The 19,491-nt window shown below is 56.1% G+C and overlaps 1 protein-coding gene across 8 annotated transcripts; it reads right to left on the reverse strand.

Annotated features, from left to right (window-relative positions):
• Window positions 1–15: 15 nt before the first annotated feature.
• On the reverse strand, window positions 16–19,230 carry ST3GAL4 (ST3 beta-galactoside alpha-2,3-sialyltransferase 4). Of its 8 annotated transcripts, XM_058041442.1 has the most exons (12): window positions 19,199–19,230; window positions 10,298–10,358; window positions 4,095–4,167; window positions 3,521–3,590; window positions 2,877–2,960; window positions 2,675–2,772; window positions 2,250–2,310; window positions 1,919–2,014; window positions 1,659–1,848; window positions 1,418–1,561; window positions 1,178–1,321; window positions 16–773 (listed from the first exon to the last, which is right to left on the reverse strand). In XM_058041442.1, exons 3-12 carry the CDS (start codon window positions 4,108–4,110, stop codon window positions 687–689), a joined length of 990 nt encoding a protein of 329 aa, XP_057897425.1. In that variant the 5' UTR covers window positions 4,111–4,167; window positions 10,298–10,358; window positions 19,199–19,230; the 3' UTR covers window positions 16–686. The 8 variants fall into 8 exon arrangements, with proteins under 8 accessions (XP_057897425.1, XP_057897421.1, XP_057897419.1 ...); XM_058041440.1 differs by lacking the exon at window positions 19,199–19,230 and adding an exon at window positions 10,840–13,079 and having other exon boundaries at window positions 684–1,321; window positions 3,509–3,590; XM_058041441.1 differs by lacking the exon at window positions 19,199–19,230 and having other exon boundaries at window positions 684–1,321; window positions 10,298–10,526.
• Window positions 19,231–19,491: the final 261 nt, after the last annotated feature.

Consider the following 19,491-nt stretch of genomic DNA (forward strand, 5'->3'; position numbering starts at 1 on the left):
GCTCCACCATAAATAAGCATTTAAATTAATTAAATTAATCTGCACCACCAAAGGGCCCTGGCAGACCCCGAAGCCAAGCAGCCCAGGGTGCCCCCACCCAGGGGGGCTGTGGGGACGAGTCCCTACGCCAGCGCTAAGGCACAGGACAGGGCCGCCAAGTAAAAAAGGAAATTAAAAAAAGGGGAGGGAATTAAATATTTGGGGGGAGGTCCAGGGCAGGGAGGAGGCAACATGAACCTCCAAAGTCTCCCATTCCCTGGGCAGGGAGGGGCCAGGACCCCAAAATCAGCCCCTCAGCAGGGCCCTCGTCAGTGTATGAGGGAATTAAGGGAAAGAGAATATCCAGGGCAAGGGCTTCTGCCCTGGCTCACCCCCTCAGGCCCGCTGGGAGGGAGGACCCCCCTACCCCAAAAACCCCCTCGAGTCCTTGGTAGCTCAGTGCGTCAGTAGAAAAGGCTCAGGGCCACGGCCCCGCCGGGCTCCCTGCACCCCGAGAGCCGCCCCAGCACCCCGGGCACCCGCGGTCCAGCACGGGCCCAGCCCCAGGAGTCCCAGGCCGTGGTGGCAGCAGTGACAACAATGCTCTGCCCTCGGTCACTGCGGCCGTGCCAGTGTAGTGTCCCCTCGCTGCAGGGGACGGTGTCTCCTTGTCCTGGGGACGGTGTCCCTGCGCTGCCCCGCCACCCTCAGAAGTAGGTGAGGTTCCTGACGAGTCCCAGCTCCAGCATCCTCTTGATGGCCACAGCCTCATGTGACACGTTGTGCTCTGACGCCTGCAGGACAGGGAGCAGGGGTGACACCAGAGTCTGGGCCGCACATTTTCCTTCCAGTCCTCCCTTCCCACCCCCAACCTTGCCCACCCCACCAGCAGGGACTTCAGCCCCCCAAAAGCAAGGACAGAACCCTCCCCACCCAATCCCCCGGAACATGAGCTCTTCTGCCCACACATAAACTGTGATGGATCCAACTCTCCATGCCTCCAAGGACATTTGGCTGCCAAGAGAAGTTGGATGATGATCAGCCAAAGGTGGACTTCAACCTTCATCATGGGAGGGGAGTGAGAAGGAAGAGCCTCCCATGCCATTCAACATCCTGGCACTGCTCTCCTGGGCTGCCATCCCCCCTCCTGGGGGAAAAATGAGGGCAACAGGGACAAAACTGTGGGGCAAACACTTACGGCCATGGACTTGAGTGTGATCTGCTCGTAGTAGTGGATGGTTTGCTTCTTGTTGGCCGAATCGGGGTAGCCAAAGCCCGCGATGTGCACCAGGTCACAGAAGTGCAGTGCCAAGGTGATGGCCAGCAGCCCTGTGGTGGGCTTCTGAGGGACAGAGAGCCACAGCCTTCAGGGAGCTGCACAGAGACAGCCTGACCCCCCTCAGGGTGTGCAGGGTGACTGGCCATCCCCACCCCTTACCTGTTTGACCTTCCGTGGTTGCTTCATGGGGAGGTTGAGCAGTTTAGCAGCAGTTACTTCCATGTAGTAGGGATTGAGGACGCGCACTTGCTCCGGGTTGGCGTCCCAGATCAGTGGGGGCTGTTTCCAAAACCCTTTGCGAACCTGCAAGAGCCCAGATGTCCCCAAGGGTGGGGTGGCATGACAGCTGGAGTCTGGAGCAGCCAGGGAGGGGTTGGACCCGGTTCCCCACCACACTCACCCTCTTCTTGTCATTAAGGATGGCCTCCATCCACTGGAAGTCCATGGGCTTGAAGGGCACGAGCACCAGCAGTGTGTCGGGGTTGTTCTCGGTCCGGGGGTCGAAGTGGGCTGACTCGGGGTAGAAGAGGCGCATGGTGGTCTTGGAGCCCACGTCCTGCTCATAACCGTGCACCGGGGCGTTGTTCAGCCTTTGGGACATCACAGGTGTCAGCCCCAGCTGCGGTGGCACCGGGCAGGGAGCGGGGGCCGGGGCTGTACCTGATCACCACGTCGTAGGTGTTGATGGTGTCCCCCATGGAGCTGTTGCGGAGCCGGTGGCCGTTGCCCACCACGGCACACCTCCTGCACTTGAGGCTGCGAGAGAAAACCCTGGCTTAACCAGGCCTGCTCCAAAACTGGGCTGATTTTAACCACCAGGGGAGTTAAACCTGGTGTTGTCCAGTCTCCACACCTTCCCATGCTCCACCCATGGGTTGCAGAGGTTCATTTTGCCAAATCCTGGGCCCACAGCAGACAAATTGCAACCACCCCCAAGAGAGAAATGATGAAGAAAAAGAGAGAAAAGCCCCTAAACCCACCCCAGTGTTACCTCTGGATGCTCTCGGGCAGGGAGTAGTGGGTGATGGACAGCAGGCGCAGCAGGACGTCTTCTGCAAAGCAAGGGCAAGGACAGGGTGAGGAAGGTGAGGAAGGTGAGGAAGGCAGCTCCTGCCTGGCACAACACTCTGAGTGCTTCCCCATCCCTGCCAAATTTAATCCTACTGTTAATCCCAATTGCAAGCAGATAATCTGTCTCTGGGGCTTAGTAAAACCTGGCCCGCTCTAAACTTTTTAGAGGCGCCATGTGTGAGGAGATACTGCGGAGCCTAAAAACCAAGAAAATAGCTTGGAAATAGTCCCCAGCAAAATCAACCTGCAGATGTCTTTAGGACAAAGGAAGCTGAAACCCCAGGAGCAGCAAGCAGCAGCAGGACAGACAGACGGACAGATCCCACAGAGCATTGTCAGGCTTACCACTTCCCTTGGTGCCGTAGGGCAGCTCGTAGAGCGACGGCGTCTTCACCCAGAAATAGTCCTTCAGCTGCAAGAACAGTGGGTGGTCCCTCGTGTAGCTGCCAAGGAGCAAAGGGTCAGTGACACTGGCATCAGGGATGGCACAGGGAGGGGGTCCTGGCTCTGCATCCCCCCCACTCCCTGCTCCCAGCCCCAAACTCACTTCCCGATGAGCTGCGCCGCTTTCTTTTCCACCTCCCCAAGGGGACACGTTGTCTTGTTGTTTTCTTGTACAGGGAAATAAAAGCTGTAAAGGAAGAGGTTAATTAGATCAAATGATGCCTATTCCTCTGCAGCCCCCTCCTGGCGAAAGGGGGTCCAGCACCCCCAGGCATCCCGGCTGTGCGATTCAAGCTGTGAGAGATTTCCAGACGGATTTAAGGCCGGCACTGCCTGGGCAATTTATCTGCTGGGCTTGCAGCCTTGCATCAGAAGAGGTCTCTCTTGCTCTGCTCATGAACCTCACACTCCACTTTCCCCATCTCTCTCGGCATCACTGGCACTGGGAAGAGAGCAGGGCTTTCCCATCCTCCTGGGCTCAGAAAAGCATCGGGAAAAGCAGCATTTGCAAAAAACCCCCCAGAGCCCAACCACCACCACCCACCGAGGGGGAGCCTCGTTTGTGTCCCCCCTTCTCCAGCAGCAGCCAAGGGTGCTGCCACCTCCCCAGTCCCCTCAGATCCAGGGAATGTGCCATGCTCTGGCCTCCCTGTGAGGGATGGGCAGGAAGCTGCTGCCTCCCAGGAGTGAAGGAAAGGGCAGGAGATCATTTAAACTTGAGTAAGGAGCACTCACAGCTGTGTGTACCTGTCTTCCCGGTAGATGGAGTACCAAACCATCACCAGAAACAGCGCCAGCACCCCGAGTATCTTCCCTCCTGCAAGGCCAGAGGGGAGGGGGAGAGATAAACCAGTGTCAGCCATGGGGTTTAAAAGGTTGCTTGTGGGGTCCCACAGCATCCCCAGCTAGAGCCAGGATGGCAGAGCCTTCTCCTCAGGGAGCAGGTTTGGCTGGCACCACAGCCCAGAGAGGAGCGGCTCTTAAGATGAGTCAGGTGGTTTTATCTCAGGTTTAAAAAACCACTGTGACGTTTCTGCTTCCTCCTGCCTGCTTTTCATCAAAGATTAGGCAAATATCCCTTTTTCCATGTGCCTCCACCCCATTTCTGTACAACAAAGTCCAAAGGGTTCCAGGTGCCCAAGCCCAGAGATCAAGGTGCCCAAACCCACCCTCCCCACTGCGAGCTGTGATAGCCCAACACTCCATCACTCAACTGGAACAACAGCAAAGCAGCATCCAACCCCCAGAATTCCAAATGCAAATTCCCCAGGCTCCCCAGCCCTGCTTGGACAGAGGCAGAGGGGATCCCTGGGGGACTCACGAGACTTGTTGATCATTTTTATCAGCAGGAAAGGGATCAGGCGGGGGCCAGAGCTCTCATTGTGGCTGGTCACCTGCAGCAGGAAAACAGGGAAAACCCATCAGAGCTGACCCTGAAACCCCACCCAAGAGGCATCACCCCCTGCTTGCTCATCTGCATCTGCAGACAAGCAGGTGCAAGGGTTCCCCAAGGATTTATTTATTTAAATTCACATTTGTTTACTGCAAAAACCTTGGTTTAGGGAGCTTATCAAAGCCAAGCAAGCGGCACTTCCCAAGGAGCTTCAGCCCTACAGGTTAGAGGCCAAAGGAAAAAAAAAGATAATTAGAGAGGGAAAACAAGCCCCCAGTGGGGTTTCAACCACAAAATCCCATGGGGGAGACTTTAAACCCAGCTGGCACCAGCAGATCCAAAGTCCAATGTGCCACCACAAAGTCAGAAAGGACAGGAGCAGCCAAGCAGCATCAAACCAAAGAGCATCACGTACTTGGGGAACCTCCAACGCCTTGGATTCACCCATCCCGGCCTGGGGACAGGAGGTGCTGGAGCTTAGTGCCCACACAAACACTGCCCAGGGAAGCAGGGACACTTTTGTGCTCCTCTGAAACCTCTCGCTCCTGGAACAAGGAGCAAAGAGCCGTGGTTGGAGCCATCCCAGGATGGGCCCATCCCACCAGGACACGGCAAGGATGGAAAATGAACTTACCGTGAGGGAGAAGCTTTGGGCTACAGGGCAGCTTTGCTCCCAGGTGAATGCTGCTCTAAGCCAGGCTCAGAGCTGGGCTTGGCTGCCCCCTGTACCTGAGCTGCTCCTGCCTCTGACCAGCCACGTCTCGGTGTGCAAATGCCAGCCAAGGGAAAGGTGCACCGGGGCAGGGCGATGCAAACAGCCTCTCAATCAGAGCCTGCCCATCAGATCCTCCAGGATTAGTCACTGCCAAGGGAGGGCACCCACCTCATCCCCTTCCTGCCCAGGGAAGTGCCACTAACAAACCTGACACCTGCCAAACACCCGGCAGGGCCACGGCCTCAGCCAGCCAAGAACACCGGGTAAAACACCCCCCCCTTTGGGGCAAAAATGTACCAAGAACGAGGAGAAATGGGACCAAGGATGGTCCCACAAGAGCCAGGCTCTTCCCTTCCCAGTCACGGCCTTCTGAAGTTAAAAAGGGCAGGAAGGGCAATTAAAAGGCAATTAAGGACAATTAAACCACACTAAAAGCAACGGGACAGGACATTTGAAAAAGAAAATTGTGTCCATTTGACAGCAGAGGGATGGGGAGGTGAGGAGGTCCCCTAGGAAAGCACCTCCCTCTGAAGCACTTCTTCATAAAACACGGATAATTGTGCCCCATCATTACCTGGGGGCTCCAGAAAGGGGAAGCAATCCCCCCATCCCAACTGGCTCTCATCCTGCATCCGAATTTCCAGCTCAACAAGCCCCTCCTGCTTGGGAAGATGAAACCTACAGCTGGGTCTTCACGGGTGGGAGCAATACAGGGAGAAGGCACAGGGGGGGTCTCACCCCTTTCCATATTACAATTTCTTGGAAAAAATAAAATTAGGGGAAGGTACAAGCAGCTTCTGCTTCCTGGGGAGTTTTGTTCTTAGTAAAACTGGCCACAAAAGCCCTAAGGGGAAATCCACTGCCTCAGCTGGAGGCTGGGTTTGCTCCTGGGGTAGGGGGCTGAGTACCCCTGTTTGCCCAGGGCTGGGAAATTGCTGGGCATCAGGACCTGATTTTAGCACCAAATTCACCCCCAGCTTCATCCTCGGGTGCCAAAACACCCAACCAAGCACACTTCACCCCTTCCACCAGTGAAAGCACTGGGAAAATCTGCTCTGCCCGCAATGTTTGACTTTACATACCAGCTTTTTTTTAAATAATGTTTTTTGAAAGCTTTATGATCTTTTCCCAGGCTTGTATGCACAAGCTGGGCCTGATGCAAAATTTATCTAAGGCAAACGTGGCATTTAATCCCTGAGGAGAAGGAACCTTGTTTAGTGAAGTGATCAGGGAATGCGGAGCAAAACAGAGCACACCCGGCTGCCCCCGCACCCCTGGTGCTTCTGGAATGAGATCAAGCTCCCCACAGCCCTCCCAGATCCACAGCCCAAACCAGAGCAGCTGCTGAAAGCAGCAAGGTCTGAACACCCTGAGCCAGGTCCTGTGTCCTCCTTGGAGGGTTGCTGGAGTGAGCAATGCCAAAGGGTCCTGCTGGTCCCCACAGCATCCCCAGTCCTGCAGCATCCTCAGAGCCTGCAGCATCCCTGTCCCATCACAGCACCCTCAGAGCCCCCTGCAGCATCCCTGTCCCATCACAGCACCCTCAGAGCGCCCTGCAACATTCCTGTCCCATCACAGCACCCTCAGAGCCCCCTGCAGCATCCCTGTCCCATCACAGCACCCTCAGAGCCTGCAGCATCCCTGTCCCATCACAGCACCCTCAGAGCCCCCTGCAGCATTCCTGTCCCATCACAGCACCCTCAGAGCCCCCTGCAACATTCCTGTCCCATCACAGTATCCCCAGTATCCCCTGAGTGTCCCTGTCCCATCACAGCATCCTCAGAGCACCCCATGGCACCTTGGTCTCACAGCATCCTCAGAGCCCTCCCACAGCATCCCCAGTCCTGCAATAACCCTATTCATGCAGCATCCCTGGTCCCCCACAATGTCCTCAGAGTCTCCTCCCACTGGCATCCTCATCCCAACACAGGATCCTCAAAGCCCCCAGAGCATCCTTCGAGCCTCACTGAGAATCCCTGTCCCATCAGAGCATCCCTGTCCCATCACAGCATCCTCAGTGCCCCCACATCATCCCTGTCCCATCACAGCCTCCCTCAGACCCCCCCAGCACAGACCCCTCACCAAACATCCTGCCTGGATCCCACACTGCAGCATCCCTGTCTGGCAGGAGAGATTCAAGCACTCACTGGGATGAACCCTCGCTCCCCCAGGGTTGTTCCAGGGCATTGCCTGCCCCACCGAGCCCCGAAGCTGGGGGGGAAGTCCCAGCTGGATTCAGCTCCCCACACCTGGAAGAAGTGACTGGAAAACCCTTCTTTGATGTTGGAGGATGCACCCCCACAGCACCGCAGGCTGCAATTATTGCTGCACAAAGGATCCAAAAGCCCCATGGCCCATTCCCCATCTCCCACTCCCTTCCCCACCCCGTGTTCTGGGAAAGCCCCATCCCAGGATGCTGCAGAGGCAGCTCATGGCCAATCCTCATGGAATTTCCCTGTCTTCCTCTGACCTGGAGCAGCATTTTGCCTCCCAGTTTCACCTTGTCCCCTGGGAGATGCCAGCAACACCCATACAGACCCCGACCCTCCTGCCAGGTGGAAACTCAGAGAGGTTCATCCCTGTATCTCCATCAACCCATTCCCATCTCCCCCCATGGCCTCAATGGCTCCAGCATTTCCAGATTTAAGTCATGTCAATCCACAAAGTGGAAGCAAGCACCTACCAAGTTGCTCCCAGCCAAAAAAAAAAAAAAAAAAGCGAAGAAAGGAATTTAAAGGCACAGAACAAGCATGGAGGTGGGGAGTGGTTATAAATTCCCCCACACCATCCCAGCGTGGATGGATAGTGATCCCAGGCCACCCTGGCAAAGCATCATGGACCAGCAGGCTTGGTACTTTTATGTTCCCATGGTAATCTGTGGATTGGGAAAGGCTCGACACGAGGCAAGGACACCTCTCCTGTGCTCCCACCGATCCATCCCACATGCCCACGGGACACGGAGCCACCCACTGCCTGGTCCAGCTTCCCTGGGTAAGAAAAATAGGCATCTCCAACAGTTTATCCCAAAAAAGGTCTTTATTTTTAACTGGAGGAGAGTTGGATGGCACCCGAGGAAGGGATGCAGTCCCTAAGGATTCACTCTCAGCAGTGGGAACCAAAGGGAGACAGACAGACAGACCCCTTCAGCCCAGCCACACCATCTCTCCCGAGCTCTCCAGGCACTCAGAGGTTTCAGGAACCAGCAGGGCAGCCCCTGTGCTCCCTGGAGGGCAGCAGCGACCCCCACAGAAGCAGTTTAAGCCCCGGGATGTTCCAAGCCCAGGTGTTGTGTGCGCGGTAGGGCCGGGATCGCCCCACGCCGGCCCTGCCCCGGCACAGCCCGCGCCTGCCACAACCTGGGAGGCAGCCGGGGGCCATCCTGCAGGGAGAGCATCCAGGGAAAGGCACTGCCCGCGCTTGGCACGGCATCAAAGACACCCAAATCCCCAGCCTGGCATCCCAAACCTTCCTCGCCCCGGCCGCTGCGAGCTCCCGGCGCTCGGGGGGGTTTTTTCCAAGCTGGGGAGAAAATCTTTGTGGGACTGCAACAACAACCACTGCAAGGCCAAAAGGCAGCAGGGATCAGATCTGAGCCCCCTCCAAGACACGTTGCATGGCAGGGAAAGAGGGATGCCAAGGGGAACCAGGGATGCTGAGATGCCAAAAACCACAGAGCAGAGCAACGTCAAGAGCCGGAGCTGCAGTGCCATGGCTGGGGGAATGAAGAGGGTTGGGAGGGCACAGTACTGGAAAATCAGCTCCACTGGACACTGGGCACAACCCACAGAGGGTGTGGAGCCAGCCTGGCCTGTGCACTGATACCCACATTTATCCTATTTTAAGAGCCCTGCGAGTCACTTTAAAGGAATCTTTAAAGGAATCTTAATTGCCTCTTACTCGGAGAGGCAGCGCTGTTTCCTTTACCGTGGCACACAATAACCCAGCCAAAGATTTACGATAGGGGAAACAAGCCCTCCTTGGCATGTGAGTCTTAACAAAACATTTACCCATGACCAGGCTGCAATTTTCAAGGTGGCAACAGCAAATAAGCTCAGGTTCAACAAGTATTTTCACAGTGGCGGGTCCTCAGGATAAATCCAAGCTGCTTCTGCCTTCCCATGGCACTGCTGGTTTTAATGTGCTCCAGTGTGATTCAGACCAGCCCTGGGTCCATCCTCTCCTCTCCCCTTATGTTTTTTCTAATCCTTGCAGCAGAAAAAACAAAGGGATGGGACACAAATCCCTTCCTACAGCCCCAAACCACCAGCTATGTGGGTATACCTGTTTATCTCACTGCTCTGGGGTAAACTTGGGCCATCACAGACCTACAGGGCTACAGTTGAGCTATAATGCTAGAGATTACATATTATTATTTTTATTATATAGGTTTAATCACTCTTTTGCTATTAAAACACTAAAATAAAGACCTTTTCTTGCTGTATGCAGCTCGCTACACCCTGGAGGTTATGGCCGAGCTGCTGAAGAGAGCAGAGCCACCCATGGGGTGCCAAGCCCCTGCTGAGGAGATGAGGGCAGTGATAATCCTGTGGGATTTCAGCCCTGATGCCCTGACATCAATCCAGGCACACCCTTCTCCTGTCCAGCCCCCCTTTGCTGCCACGCTCACCTCGGTGCCGTGTTTACTCTCCGGTATCTCCATCCTCAGGGATCACCCAGGGATGCAGCAGCAGCAGCAACAGCAAAAGCAGCTTTGGCAACACAGCTTTGAGCCCGTGTTTTGGGCTAAATGCCCCCAAAAAGCAGCAGAAAGGGGAGGCAGTGAGCTGGGGGTGCAGGCAGGGTGCTGGCAGCCTCTCCCTGCTCTCCTGGGAGCAGCAGCCAGAACACCCACTGGGAGCACCACTCCCTTACAGTTCTGGGAGGTAAAAACTAAACCACGGAGATGCTCCAGCCCATCCCCAACCCAAACTCAAGCAATGCCCCAGCTCTTCTGGCAAAAGGGCGGGGGGAAATCACAGGATATCAAGGTCCAGGGCTGAGTTACCCTGCAGGGAGCTCCTGCTCCCAATGGCTTTTGACTCTGGGGGTTCCTTTTTGGGGCTCAGACACTGCCTGCCGTTATCATCCCCCTTTGCAAAGCTCCTGTGCAACCGTGGCCCTGTGGTTTCTTCTCTGTTTCCTGTTTTGCGCCAGAGAGGAGCAGAACCTCGAGAGCAACCCCACAGCCTGATTTGGCCAGCCCTAAATCCCCTGGGCTCTTCTCTGCTCTTTTCTCTCACGCACAGAGCGAGATTCCCAGCAAAGAACCCGCTCCATCACTCTGCACCCCCAGCATCACGCAGGGAGGAGGATTCCCATGGCAGGGAAACCTTTTTCTGCATCCCCAGCGGCGGGAGAGGCTGCAAGCAGTCCCAGCAGGGCGGGGATTAGCTGGCAGCGAGTCACGGCTACTTACGGCCCGTCCTCTCGGTCCAGGCGGGAGCTCGGCGGGATCGACGCTGCCGTCCTCTGTTCCCCTAGGAGAGGAGGAGGGAGAGCATCCTCAGGGCTGCGGGCGCTCCGGAGGATGCACGGATCGCTGCGCATCCCCGGGCAGGGCGGCGGGGAACCGGCCGAGACGGCACCGGGCGCACCGAGCGGGAGCGCCCCGGAAAGCCTCGACCTCCGGAAAGCCTCACACCTCCAAAAAGCCTTACACCTCCGGAAAGCCTCACACCCCCGGAAAGCCTTACACCTCCAAAAAGCCTTACACCCCGAAAAGCCTCACGCCCCGAAAAGTCTTACACCTCCGGAAAGCTTCACACCTCCGGAAAGCCTCCCAAGTCCCATCTCCCACCCCGAAAAGCCTCACACCTCCGGAAAGCCTCCTACCTCCCACTCTCAGCTCCCACCCAGGGCCGCGCTCCCGCCGCTCTCTAAGCAGGAGGTGTGGCCGATCGCAGCGCAGACCTCAACATCCCTCGGCCTCTCACACCGAAATCCCCCTCCGTGACTCACTCGGCCTTTCAGGAAGACCCCACGAGATGGAGATGGAGCGGTGCCCTTTTCCAGGGAAAGGGGAATGCAGCTTTCCTGCCCTCCCGTGTAGAGAAAGCTCCTTACTCCTTCATCTCTGGCACCTTTTCCCCCAAAACTTTCCAAACTGCACATCCTAGCCCAGCACTGTCATATCCTTATGGTTTGGGGGAGGAAAAGCTCTGCCGAGAAACCACACCACTCACAGAAACGCTGCTGCCTCTCAGAGAAATGCTCCCTGCCTGATCTGCATGCCAAGGCAGGGATAAATGAGGCAGCCGCTGGAGAGAGCCCAGTGTTATCCCAGCTACCCCAGGGCAGCAGCTCTGCTCCTCTGCCCGTGCCCCTGGGATGGACGGGCTGTGATAAGAGCCACGGCTCTCCCCAGGAAAACACACACCAGAGGGAATATCAGCTCATTTCAGTGCCAGAAACGGTGATGCAGGTGAGGACACAAGCTCATCTCTGTCAGCTGCTCATCAAGCCCTGGCAGGGAAGGTGCTTCCAAGGAAAGCTCTGAAGGGCCAGAGGTTTCCTCACCTGTCCCCATCTCCTCCAGCTAGAAAAAGCAGAGCTGAGAGAGGTGCAAGCCTTCCCCAGAGCATGTTCCTCTCTTAATATCTCATTAATTTATCAAAGAGGGCTACATCCTTGTCCAAGGGGTGGGGATGGAAACCACCCAGGAGCCTGAGAAAGTTTCTCATGGATTCTTCTCGTCAGGGATCAGGCTTTCTGCACATGGGATGACAGGGATGGCTCCATCCCAGTGTCACCTTCCCTCTCCACCCAAAGAACCTCTTCTTCCTCCTTCCATCACTGTTTGCCTTGGGGGGCAATTAATCCTGAGGGCTCAGGGCAATGAGCAGCCAAACCAAATGCACTTGAGGCCAAAAAATTCACCTTTGGCACCAGGGTCTTCCCAGAAGCCCTGAATCCACCAGAGCATCCAACATTGCTGCCTCTGACACAACGTTTTCATCCAGAGCTGTGAATTATAGGATGCACTCACAAGGTTAAACTCTCCCTGAGGAGCTCCTGCTAAAGCACTTCATGGCACAGCATCAGCCCCTACCCGTGGAAATGAGGATGAGGATGTCCAGAGGGGTTCCAGGAGGATCCTGCAGCCCTGGGTGAGCAGCAGACTGTGATACTGTACAGGATCAGCCAGGCAGGATCCTGTGGATCCGAGGTCTTGCCCTGAGCTGGTCTTTCCAGCTCGACTGGAGGAGCCAGGAGCTGGATTGCTGCCGCTCTTCCCAGGGTTGTGTTCCAGCCACTCGAGTGGTTTCCCTGCCATGAGCCTGTGCTCATGGTCATTCCCAGCCCAAGGTCCAGAAAAGTCCCTCACAGTTCCAGTGTCCACCAGGTCAGGAGCCACAGGCAGCTCAACCCATCCGGCAGCTGATCCCAGCAGGAAATAAACATTGCAAATCCCAGACCCTTCAAGAAGCCCTAAACAAGCTGGATTTTGCTCCTTTCCTTCTCCAGCTGTTTTGCTGGCCTCAGTTTCCTCTCCTGCCTATCAGTTTAATCATTTAAATAATAATTTCCAAATCTGAGGGCAAAAAGGCACCTTCTGCCCACTCCCCAGCATCTCCCACCGAGATGCTCGTGGCTTTGAGCAAAAGAAAAGAAAAATCCAGTGGGCACATCCCTTCCAGTGGGCACATCCCTTCCAGTGGGCACATTCCTTCCTGTGCTAAAGACTAAAGCCAGGCAGAACTGGCCCTTTGAGGGGCTCAGCCCCAGTGCAGGAGCATCCCGGCAGGAACGGTTATTCCAGAGGCAGGGGGGGACACACACAGGGCAGGGATGAGCCTCCAAATTCCTCCTGTCATCATCCTCCCCATCAAAAACCAGATCTCCCCAGGGCTGTTAAAAGAGGGGAGGGGGAGATGGAGAAGAGTCTCCCTCCAGACCTGCAGGGAGGCAGCCGTCCATGCGTCCGTCCCTCGCTGCTCCATCGCCGGCGCCAGCCTCCCTCGGTTAAAATTACCTCCCGAGGGGGGAGAGAGCAAAAGCCAGGCTGGGAGGGGAATAAAATCCAGGTGAGCTCATCCTCCTCCAGAGAAAACGTCTCCAGCTGGCAGGAGCAAGGTGTTTCCAAGCCCGGCACATCCCTCACGTCACCACAGTCGCTGTGGCCCCAGGACCAGCAGCTTATTCATCCAGCAAGTATTTAATGGGAGATAATCCAGGCGCTTCCCAACCATCCTTTGGCCGAGCCTAAGTTGTAATTCCAGTGTGGGAATTACACTTTGGGAAGAGGTTTCACTAATGGTCATCCCAGGGGATGCTCCCTGTCCACGACAGCACAAAACGGCAACAACCGGCAGAACCCTCATCCTTCAACCCTGTGTTTCTTTAATTCTATTAATAGTTTATTAAATTTATTAAAATATTTCATTAAAAATAACATAATTTAATAAACCTATTTCTATCAAATCCCTGAGAATGGGAAGAAAAGCAAAGCTGCCCAGCCAAGCCGGATTATCCAAAGCAGCGACCGACCTAAAAATAAACCACTGCTATTTAAGGATGAGCCTCCCACAACAACCACCCCCCACCCCAAAAAAAATTAAAGGAAAAAATAGACATATTCCCAGGCTGGGGTGTTGAGCATCACCCACCACACCAAAAAAAGCCTGCTTTGGGTTCATTTCCTAGCACCAGTCTGCACTTCCAAGAGAACAGCATCCCCACGCTCAGTGCTGCCGATTTCCAGACACCCCATGCAAATAAATAATTAAGATTTAAAGCTGCGTTTGCATAATACAGATAATCTGTCGATTTAACTTGTAAATGTAGGGGGGATTATGCAGCAACGTTGTTAATTAGGCAGCAAAGGGGCCGGGGAAGCCCCAGCTCCAGGGCAGATGCCAATGGACCACCAGGATGCTGAAGAAGCCGAATGTGTGGGGGACGCAGGGTTTTGGCAGTGGGATCTGGTCCCGGGGCAGGTGCTGAGGTGTCAGGGTTCCAAAACCTCGTGTTAAATCCATATTTTAACTGAAAATCCCCCCCAGCTCCCCCAGGCCTTCATCAGGAGCTGCCCATCCCTTCCCACACTGCCTGCACCACCCAAGCCCTCGAGGGCTGCCGTCACCCCACGAGAAAAAAGGCAGTGGAAAGGAGCCCGGGGTGAGATTTCTGAGGACAAATCACATCTTTCTGTTGCATAAAGAGCCTGCTCTGACAGCCGGGCTCTTGGTTCCCCCACCCCAAATACCAGACCCCGCCCGGGAGCAAAACCTGTTGAGCCCGAATATGCCCGAACAGACATTTCTTTGTGATTCTTTTTCTTTTTTCCCTGTCTATTTTTCGGTTTGGAAGCAGCACTGGTGATCGCACAGGGACGGGCCTAAGGAATTCCCAGCCCTTGGCATTGCTCCTGATGCCTTGTTCAAAGGCAGCACCACATTTAACCCCTAAAGTCCCTCACTGCCCTTCATTTCTGACACCATCCCACTTCCCATACCCTAGGCCTGTTCAAAGTTCACTTGCATCCCCCTCTCTGCATTTTTCTCCCTCACTTCTCACTTTCCACCTCATTTTTCCCCTCAATGCTTCAGTGCTTTCCTCCATTCCCAACACAGACAGGTCTGATCCATCCTCATCCACAAATCTCACCCACAGACCACAGGCCAGGGGGGTCAGGTGAGCCCAACAGCCACAGAGCTGCTGTGCTGGGGGCTCAATCCCCATCCAGGGGTGGTTTATGACCCAGGGTGGGAATGCTGGGCTGGCTGGGTGCACACAGCATCAGCAAAGCCCCAGAGCAGCGTTTCAGACTCCTCAGCTCTTGCTCAGCACTCTCCTGCCTCAGTTTCCTGCCATTTTGGGGCTGAGGGAAGCTCTGCCCCGTTGGCAATGAGGGCAGAGTGTGCAGCAAGGGATCCCCAAACCCCAAACTCCGTGCCAGCTCATTTACCTCCGTTTTAAAAGAAATTTAAAAACCACCCGATGTCGCAAGCAGCTGAAACCCCGGCGGAGGATCCACCCCGGGGCTCCGGCTTGTGCAACACCGCGGGTGAGTTCCAACCTCCCGCCACTGGCACCGGGCTCTGCTTAAAAAATGAAGGCTCAGCTTACTCAGCCTGGCCGGATATGGGGATGTCAAATCCAGCCGGGAAAGCTTCGGCAGGCTGGGGGAGACATTTTGCAAGGGGAAGAGCCGGAACGGGAATGGCATCTGGAAGCGATTGGAGGCAAGGAGCCTCTCCCTGGCGCAGCAGGGAATTCCAACGGCGTGAGCTCAGGTTAAAGCCTCCTTCACAGACCCAGGATTAAAGAGAAGAACCAAACTTCAGCACAGATATGTATTTTTAAACCTACAAAGAACAGGGGAAAGGAAACCAGCTTCCTGCGCGGTCATATCCGGACGTGGTTTGGTGATTTAAGGTTGTTCTGACTTGCAATAAAAAGAAACCAAAACTCCAAAACGGTGCAGAAATCCTTCCGTGGATTTGCGGATCTAACTTCTGGTGTGGTGTCAGGAGTGAAGACTGACCAGTCAGCACTGCACCATCCATTCCCTGGGACCACTGCATCCCACCTCTGAGCATCCCTTGCCAGCAGAGGCTGCATCCTGTGATGGTCCAGGAGCATCCCAGCATCCTCAGGATCCATGGAAGAGTCGATGGAGATCACCAGCCTGGCTTGGACAGAGCAGTCCTCCACAAGCAGCTGATGCAGTGTGGAGTCCCCAGTTCCAAGGGTCAAGGAGCAGCAGTTGGTCAAACCCACCTTCACTGGACATCCCAGCAGAGCAATTCACGCAGGGCAGATCCCCGTGGGACGGGCAGATCCCAATGGGATGGGCAGATCCCCATGGGATGGGCAGATCCCAATGGGATGGGCAGATCCCCGTGGGACGGGCAGATCCCAATGGGATGGGCAGATCCCCGTGGGACGGGCAGATCTCAATGGGATGGGCAGATCCCCGTGGGACAGGCAGATCCCAATGGGACGGGCAGGTCCTGGTGGGACGGGCAGATCCCAATGGGACGGGCAGATCCCCGTGGGATGGGCAGATCCTGGTGGGACGGGCAGATCCCAATGGGACAGGCAGATCCCCTTGGGACAGGCAGATCCCTGCGGGATGGGCAGATCCCTGCGGGATGGGCAGATCCCCACTGTGCTCCTGCCCCGATCGCTGTTTCAGTCCCATCACGAGCCCCGAGCAGCGCTGCCCACAGCCCTGCCCCGCTCCCCTGCACCTCCCTGGCGAGGCCGTGCCCAACCTGGGCCCCTCCGTGCCCCCCCAGGGCTGGGAGCAGCAGCCACGGCTCCAGCAGCTCCGGCAGACACCGAGCACATCCTGGAGAGCGGCCGCAGCCGAGCCAGCCCCAAACCGCCGCAGCATCCGCCAGCCCGGAGGAAAACCAGCTTGGAGAGCGGCTCCTTTGGTTTTTCCGCTCCCTGACAGCCAAACGCCTTTCTGCTTCCTCCAAGGAAGCTTTCCAGCCCAACCCCAGTCACATGCAAGGGGTCAGCAGCTGGAAAAGCAGGAGATTAGCAAGTACTGGGTTTTTTTTCCTCTTCCCTCCCAAGAAGACGCAGGGTTTTCCTAGAAAATGCTCAATAAATACCAGGATTACAGCTGGAGGACAGAGAAGTGTGAAAGCAAAGTGACAGGAACTTAAGAAACACCAAAAAAAAAAAAAAGAGAGCCAGAAGTTGCAACGAGCAGCATGAAAACATCCAATAATTTCCTTTCCTCACTGTAAAACCAAAACCACTCATGCAAGTGTCCCTGGGGGCAGAGAATGGGGGGGTCCCAGTCTGGAATGGGTAAAGCAGGATGAGATCCCAGAGGGATCCCAGTGAATCCAGGATGCCAACCTCTGCAGGAGCAGGACCACATCCCTGCTCCTCACACAGCCATCATGCTGCCTCCAGAGGGAAAAATGTAAGGGGAAAAATAACATAAAATAAATCCCCACACAGCCATCATGCTGCCTCCAGAGGGAAAAATGTAAGGGGAAAAATAACATAATATAAATAATTTTTAAAAATCACAATGGGGAAAGCTGTGGAGAAGCAGATTCCACGCTGCCAGCCTGCATCAGCTCTGGAATATTCGAAGCTAAAGCAATGGGACCATCACTTTATCAAAGAGAATAAGCAACAGAATACATGGGATTTAGAGATATTGCCAAATAATTAATTAGCAGGATTCAACCTGAGGATTGCTGCCAGCTGAAAACCCCTGAACACAGGCATGGGGAGGGCACTGGTTTCAGCATTCCCACATCCTGCAGCCTGGCACCCACCCCTGAAGCTGGTTGCAAGAATGGGGATGACACAAACTGTAAAAATACGGGATGTAGACATGAGTGCAGCTGCTCCAGAGTTCCAAGTGGATGTTTTCCCTCCAGGGTGGATCCTCCAGGAGGATGCTCCAGTCCCAGATGTGGAACACACCCTACTTGCAGATCTCCTTAAAATCAGTGTCCACAGACAGCTCCTCCATTTATATTTATATTTATATTTATATTTATATTTATATTTATATTTATATTTATATTTATATTTATATTTATATGCAACATGAGGAGCTCATTAACCATTGGACACATCATTAGCAGCCAGGGTAGGAAGGGGACACCCAAACCATCAGTTGTGCCACAGATCCCCGGTTCTGCCCTGCCTGGGGTGCCTGTCTCAGGGACACCCTTGGCAGAGACAGCTGGCAAAGCCTGGGCAATCCCTCCCCTGCCTCCATGCATTCAGAGGGAAAGACCAGCAGAAAAGACGGGGAAATTCAGCAGAGCTTCCCAAAAAGTTCCACCACAAGACTTTAATCAGCTCATCTCACCAAGAGATGGAGCTCAGACTTGCCAAGCAGCAAACATCAACCCACAGGCATCACCCTACTGATCCAACAGGAGAGATGGTGTCCAAGCTGAGGAACACATAAACAAACACCCAGAAACACCCAGAAAAATATTTTCCTTTGTTCTCCACTCCCCAGAACAATAACACACCACTGGTTCACCCTGCAAAGACCTGACATGAACAGATCAATGGGGAAAAGTCCAGCTGGTCCCTTTCCTGCTGGTCTGGGTGCAAGCATCCTCATCCCTCCCCGGGAGCAAGGGCTGCAGGCACACGGAGTGGGACGGGACAGCACGGGGTTTATCCTGCATGAACGTGCCCAGATCCACTGCCAGCAGCTCTGTCCACGCCAGCACTGGGTGGGGGAGCAGCAGGGACCCCTCCTACCCCTTTGGGACCACCAGGCTGCTGCAGCACATCCACCCACCAGGCAGGATGCTCAGGGATGGGGAGAAAACCCTCAGACCGCCTCATAAATCCTGTTCTGCACCGGAGAGACTTCATCAATCCTGTTCTGCCGTCCTGAGCGCTGAGATGCACACGGGGCACGTCCTCCCCTCCCAGGGCCTCCGGGAGGATTTTCCCTTCCCCACCCCGGCTCCCGGGCATCCCGATCGCCCGGAGCCATCGCAAGGAGCGCCCCGCGCCGTGGGGAGATGCCAGCCCTGCCCCGCGCTATGGGGAGATGCCAGCCCCCACCCCGTGCTATGGGGAGATGCCAGCCCCTGCCCCGCGCCATGGGGAGATGCCAGCCCTGTCCCGCGCTATGGGGAGATGCCAGCCCTGCCCCGCGCTATGGGGAGATGCCAGCCCTGCCCCGCGCTATGGGGAGATGCCAGCCCTACCCCGCGCTGTGGGGAGATGCCAGCCCTGCCCCGCGCTATGGGGAGATGCCAGCCCTGCCCCGCGCTATGGGGAGATGCCAGCCCCTCTCCCTGGCGCTCTCGGGGTGGGCTCTCCCTGCCGGGAGTGGCCACGGGCAGGAGCGATGCCAAGGGCCGTCTTTTCCCGGCGAGATGAGGGGGTTTGTTTAGCCAGGAATGGGGAGACAGCAGATGGAAGGGCATTGGCAGAGCGGGGGCTTTTCCTCTCGCCGCTGCCCACACTCACACTTCAGGCGCTGATTAATCGCGCTAATTAGAAAAATAATCATAATAATTATTTCTCAAAAACCCACAAAACGTAGAAATAAAGCCACTTTCTCCCTTTCCCATGTGCCGCGCTCGCCAGGACACCGATGCCAAAGGCGTGGGATGCTCGGGGGGGCTCCGAGCTGGGGTGAACCGGGAGCCCCCCAGTTTGCACCCCCCATGCCAGCCCTGCCCGGGAGCTGCCGGGCGGGCAAAGCCCCTGCCCTGCCCAGCGCGGGGCGCCCCTCCAGCCCCCCAAAACAGCGGGGCTTCGCTTCCCACCCTCCGCTCGTGCCCAGCACCCCCCGCCCGGCTCGCAGCCCCGCTCCGGACCCGGGGGCACCGGGGAGGGATCCCCGGTGCGGACTCACCATGGGGCGGCGCGGGGGGCCGGGAGGATGCGGGGGGCGGGATGCGGGGCCGGGAGGATGCGGGGGGCGGCGCGGGATGCGGGCCCGGCCCGCGGGGCGGGCGGGGGGCGGACACGCTTGCGCACAGCGCGGGATGGGCGGCGGAGGGAGGAGGAGGAGGAGGAAGGAGGGAAGGAGGGAAGAGCATCCCGGGAGCTGGAGGCGCGCGGTCCCGCACGGGAGAGCAACAACGCCCTCCCCGCGTCCTTCGGACCCCCAGAAATCGTGGGGCTGGGGGCAGCCCCTCCCAAGGC

The sequence above is a fragment of the Melospiza georgiana genome, chromosome 27 (assembly GCF_028018845.1).
Source record: "Melospiza georgiana isolate bMelGeo1 chromosome 27, bMelGeo1.pri, whole genome shotgun sequence".
NCBI lineage: Eukaryota > Metazoa > Chordata > Aves > Passeriformes > Passerellidae > Melospiza > Melospiza georgiana.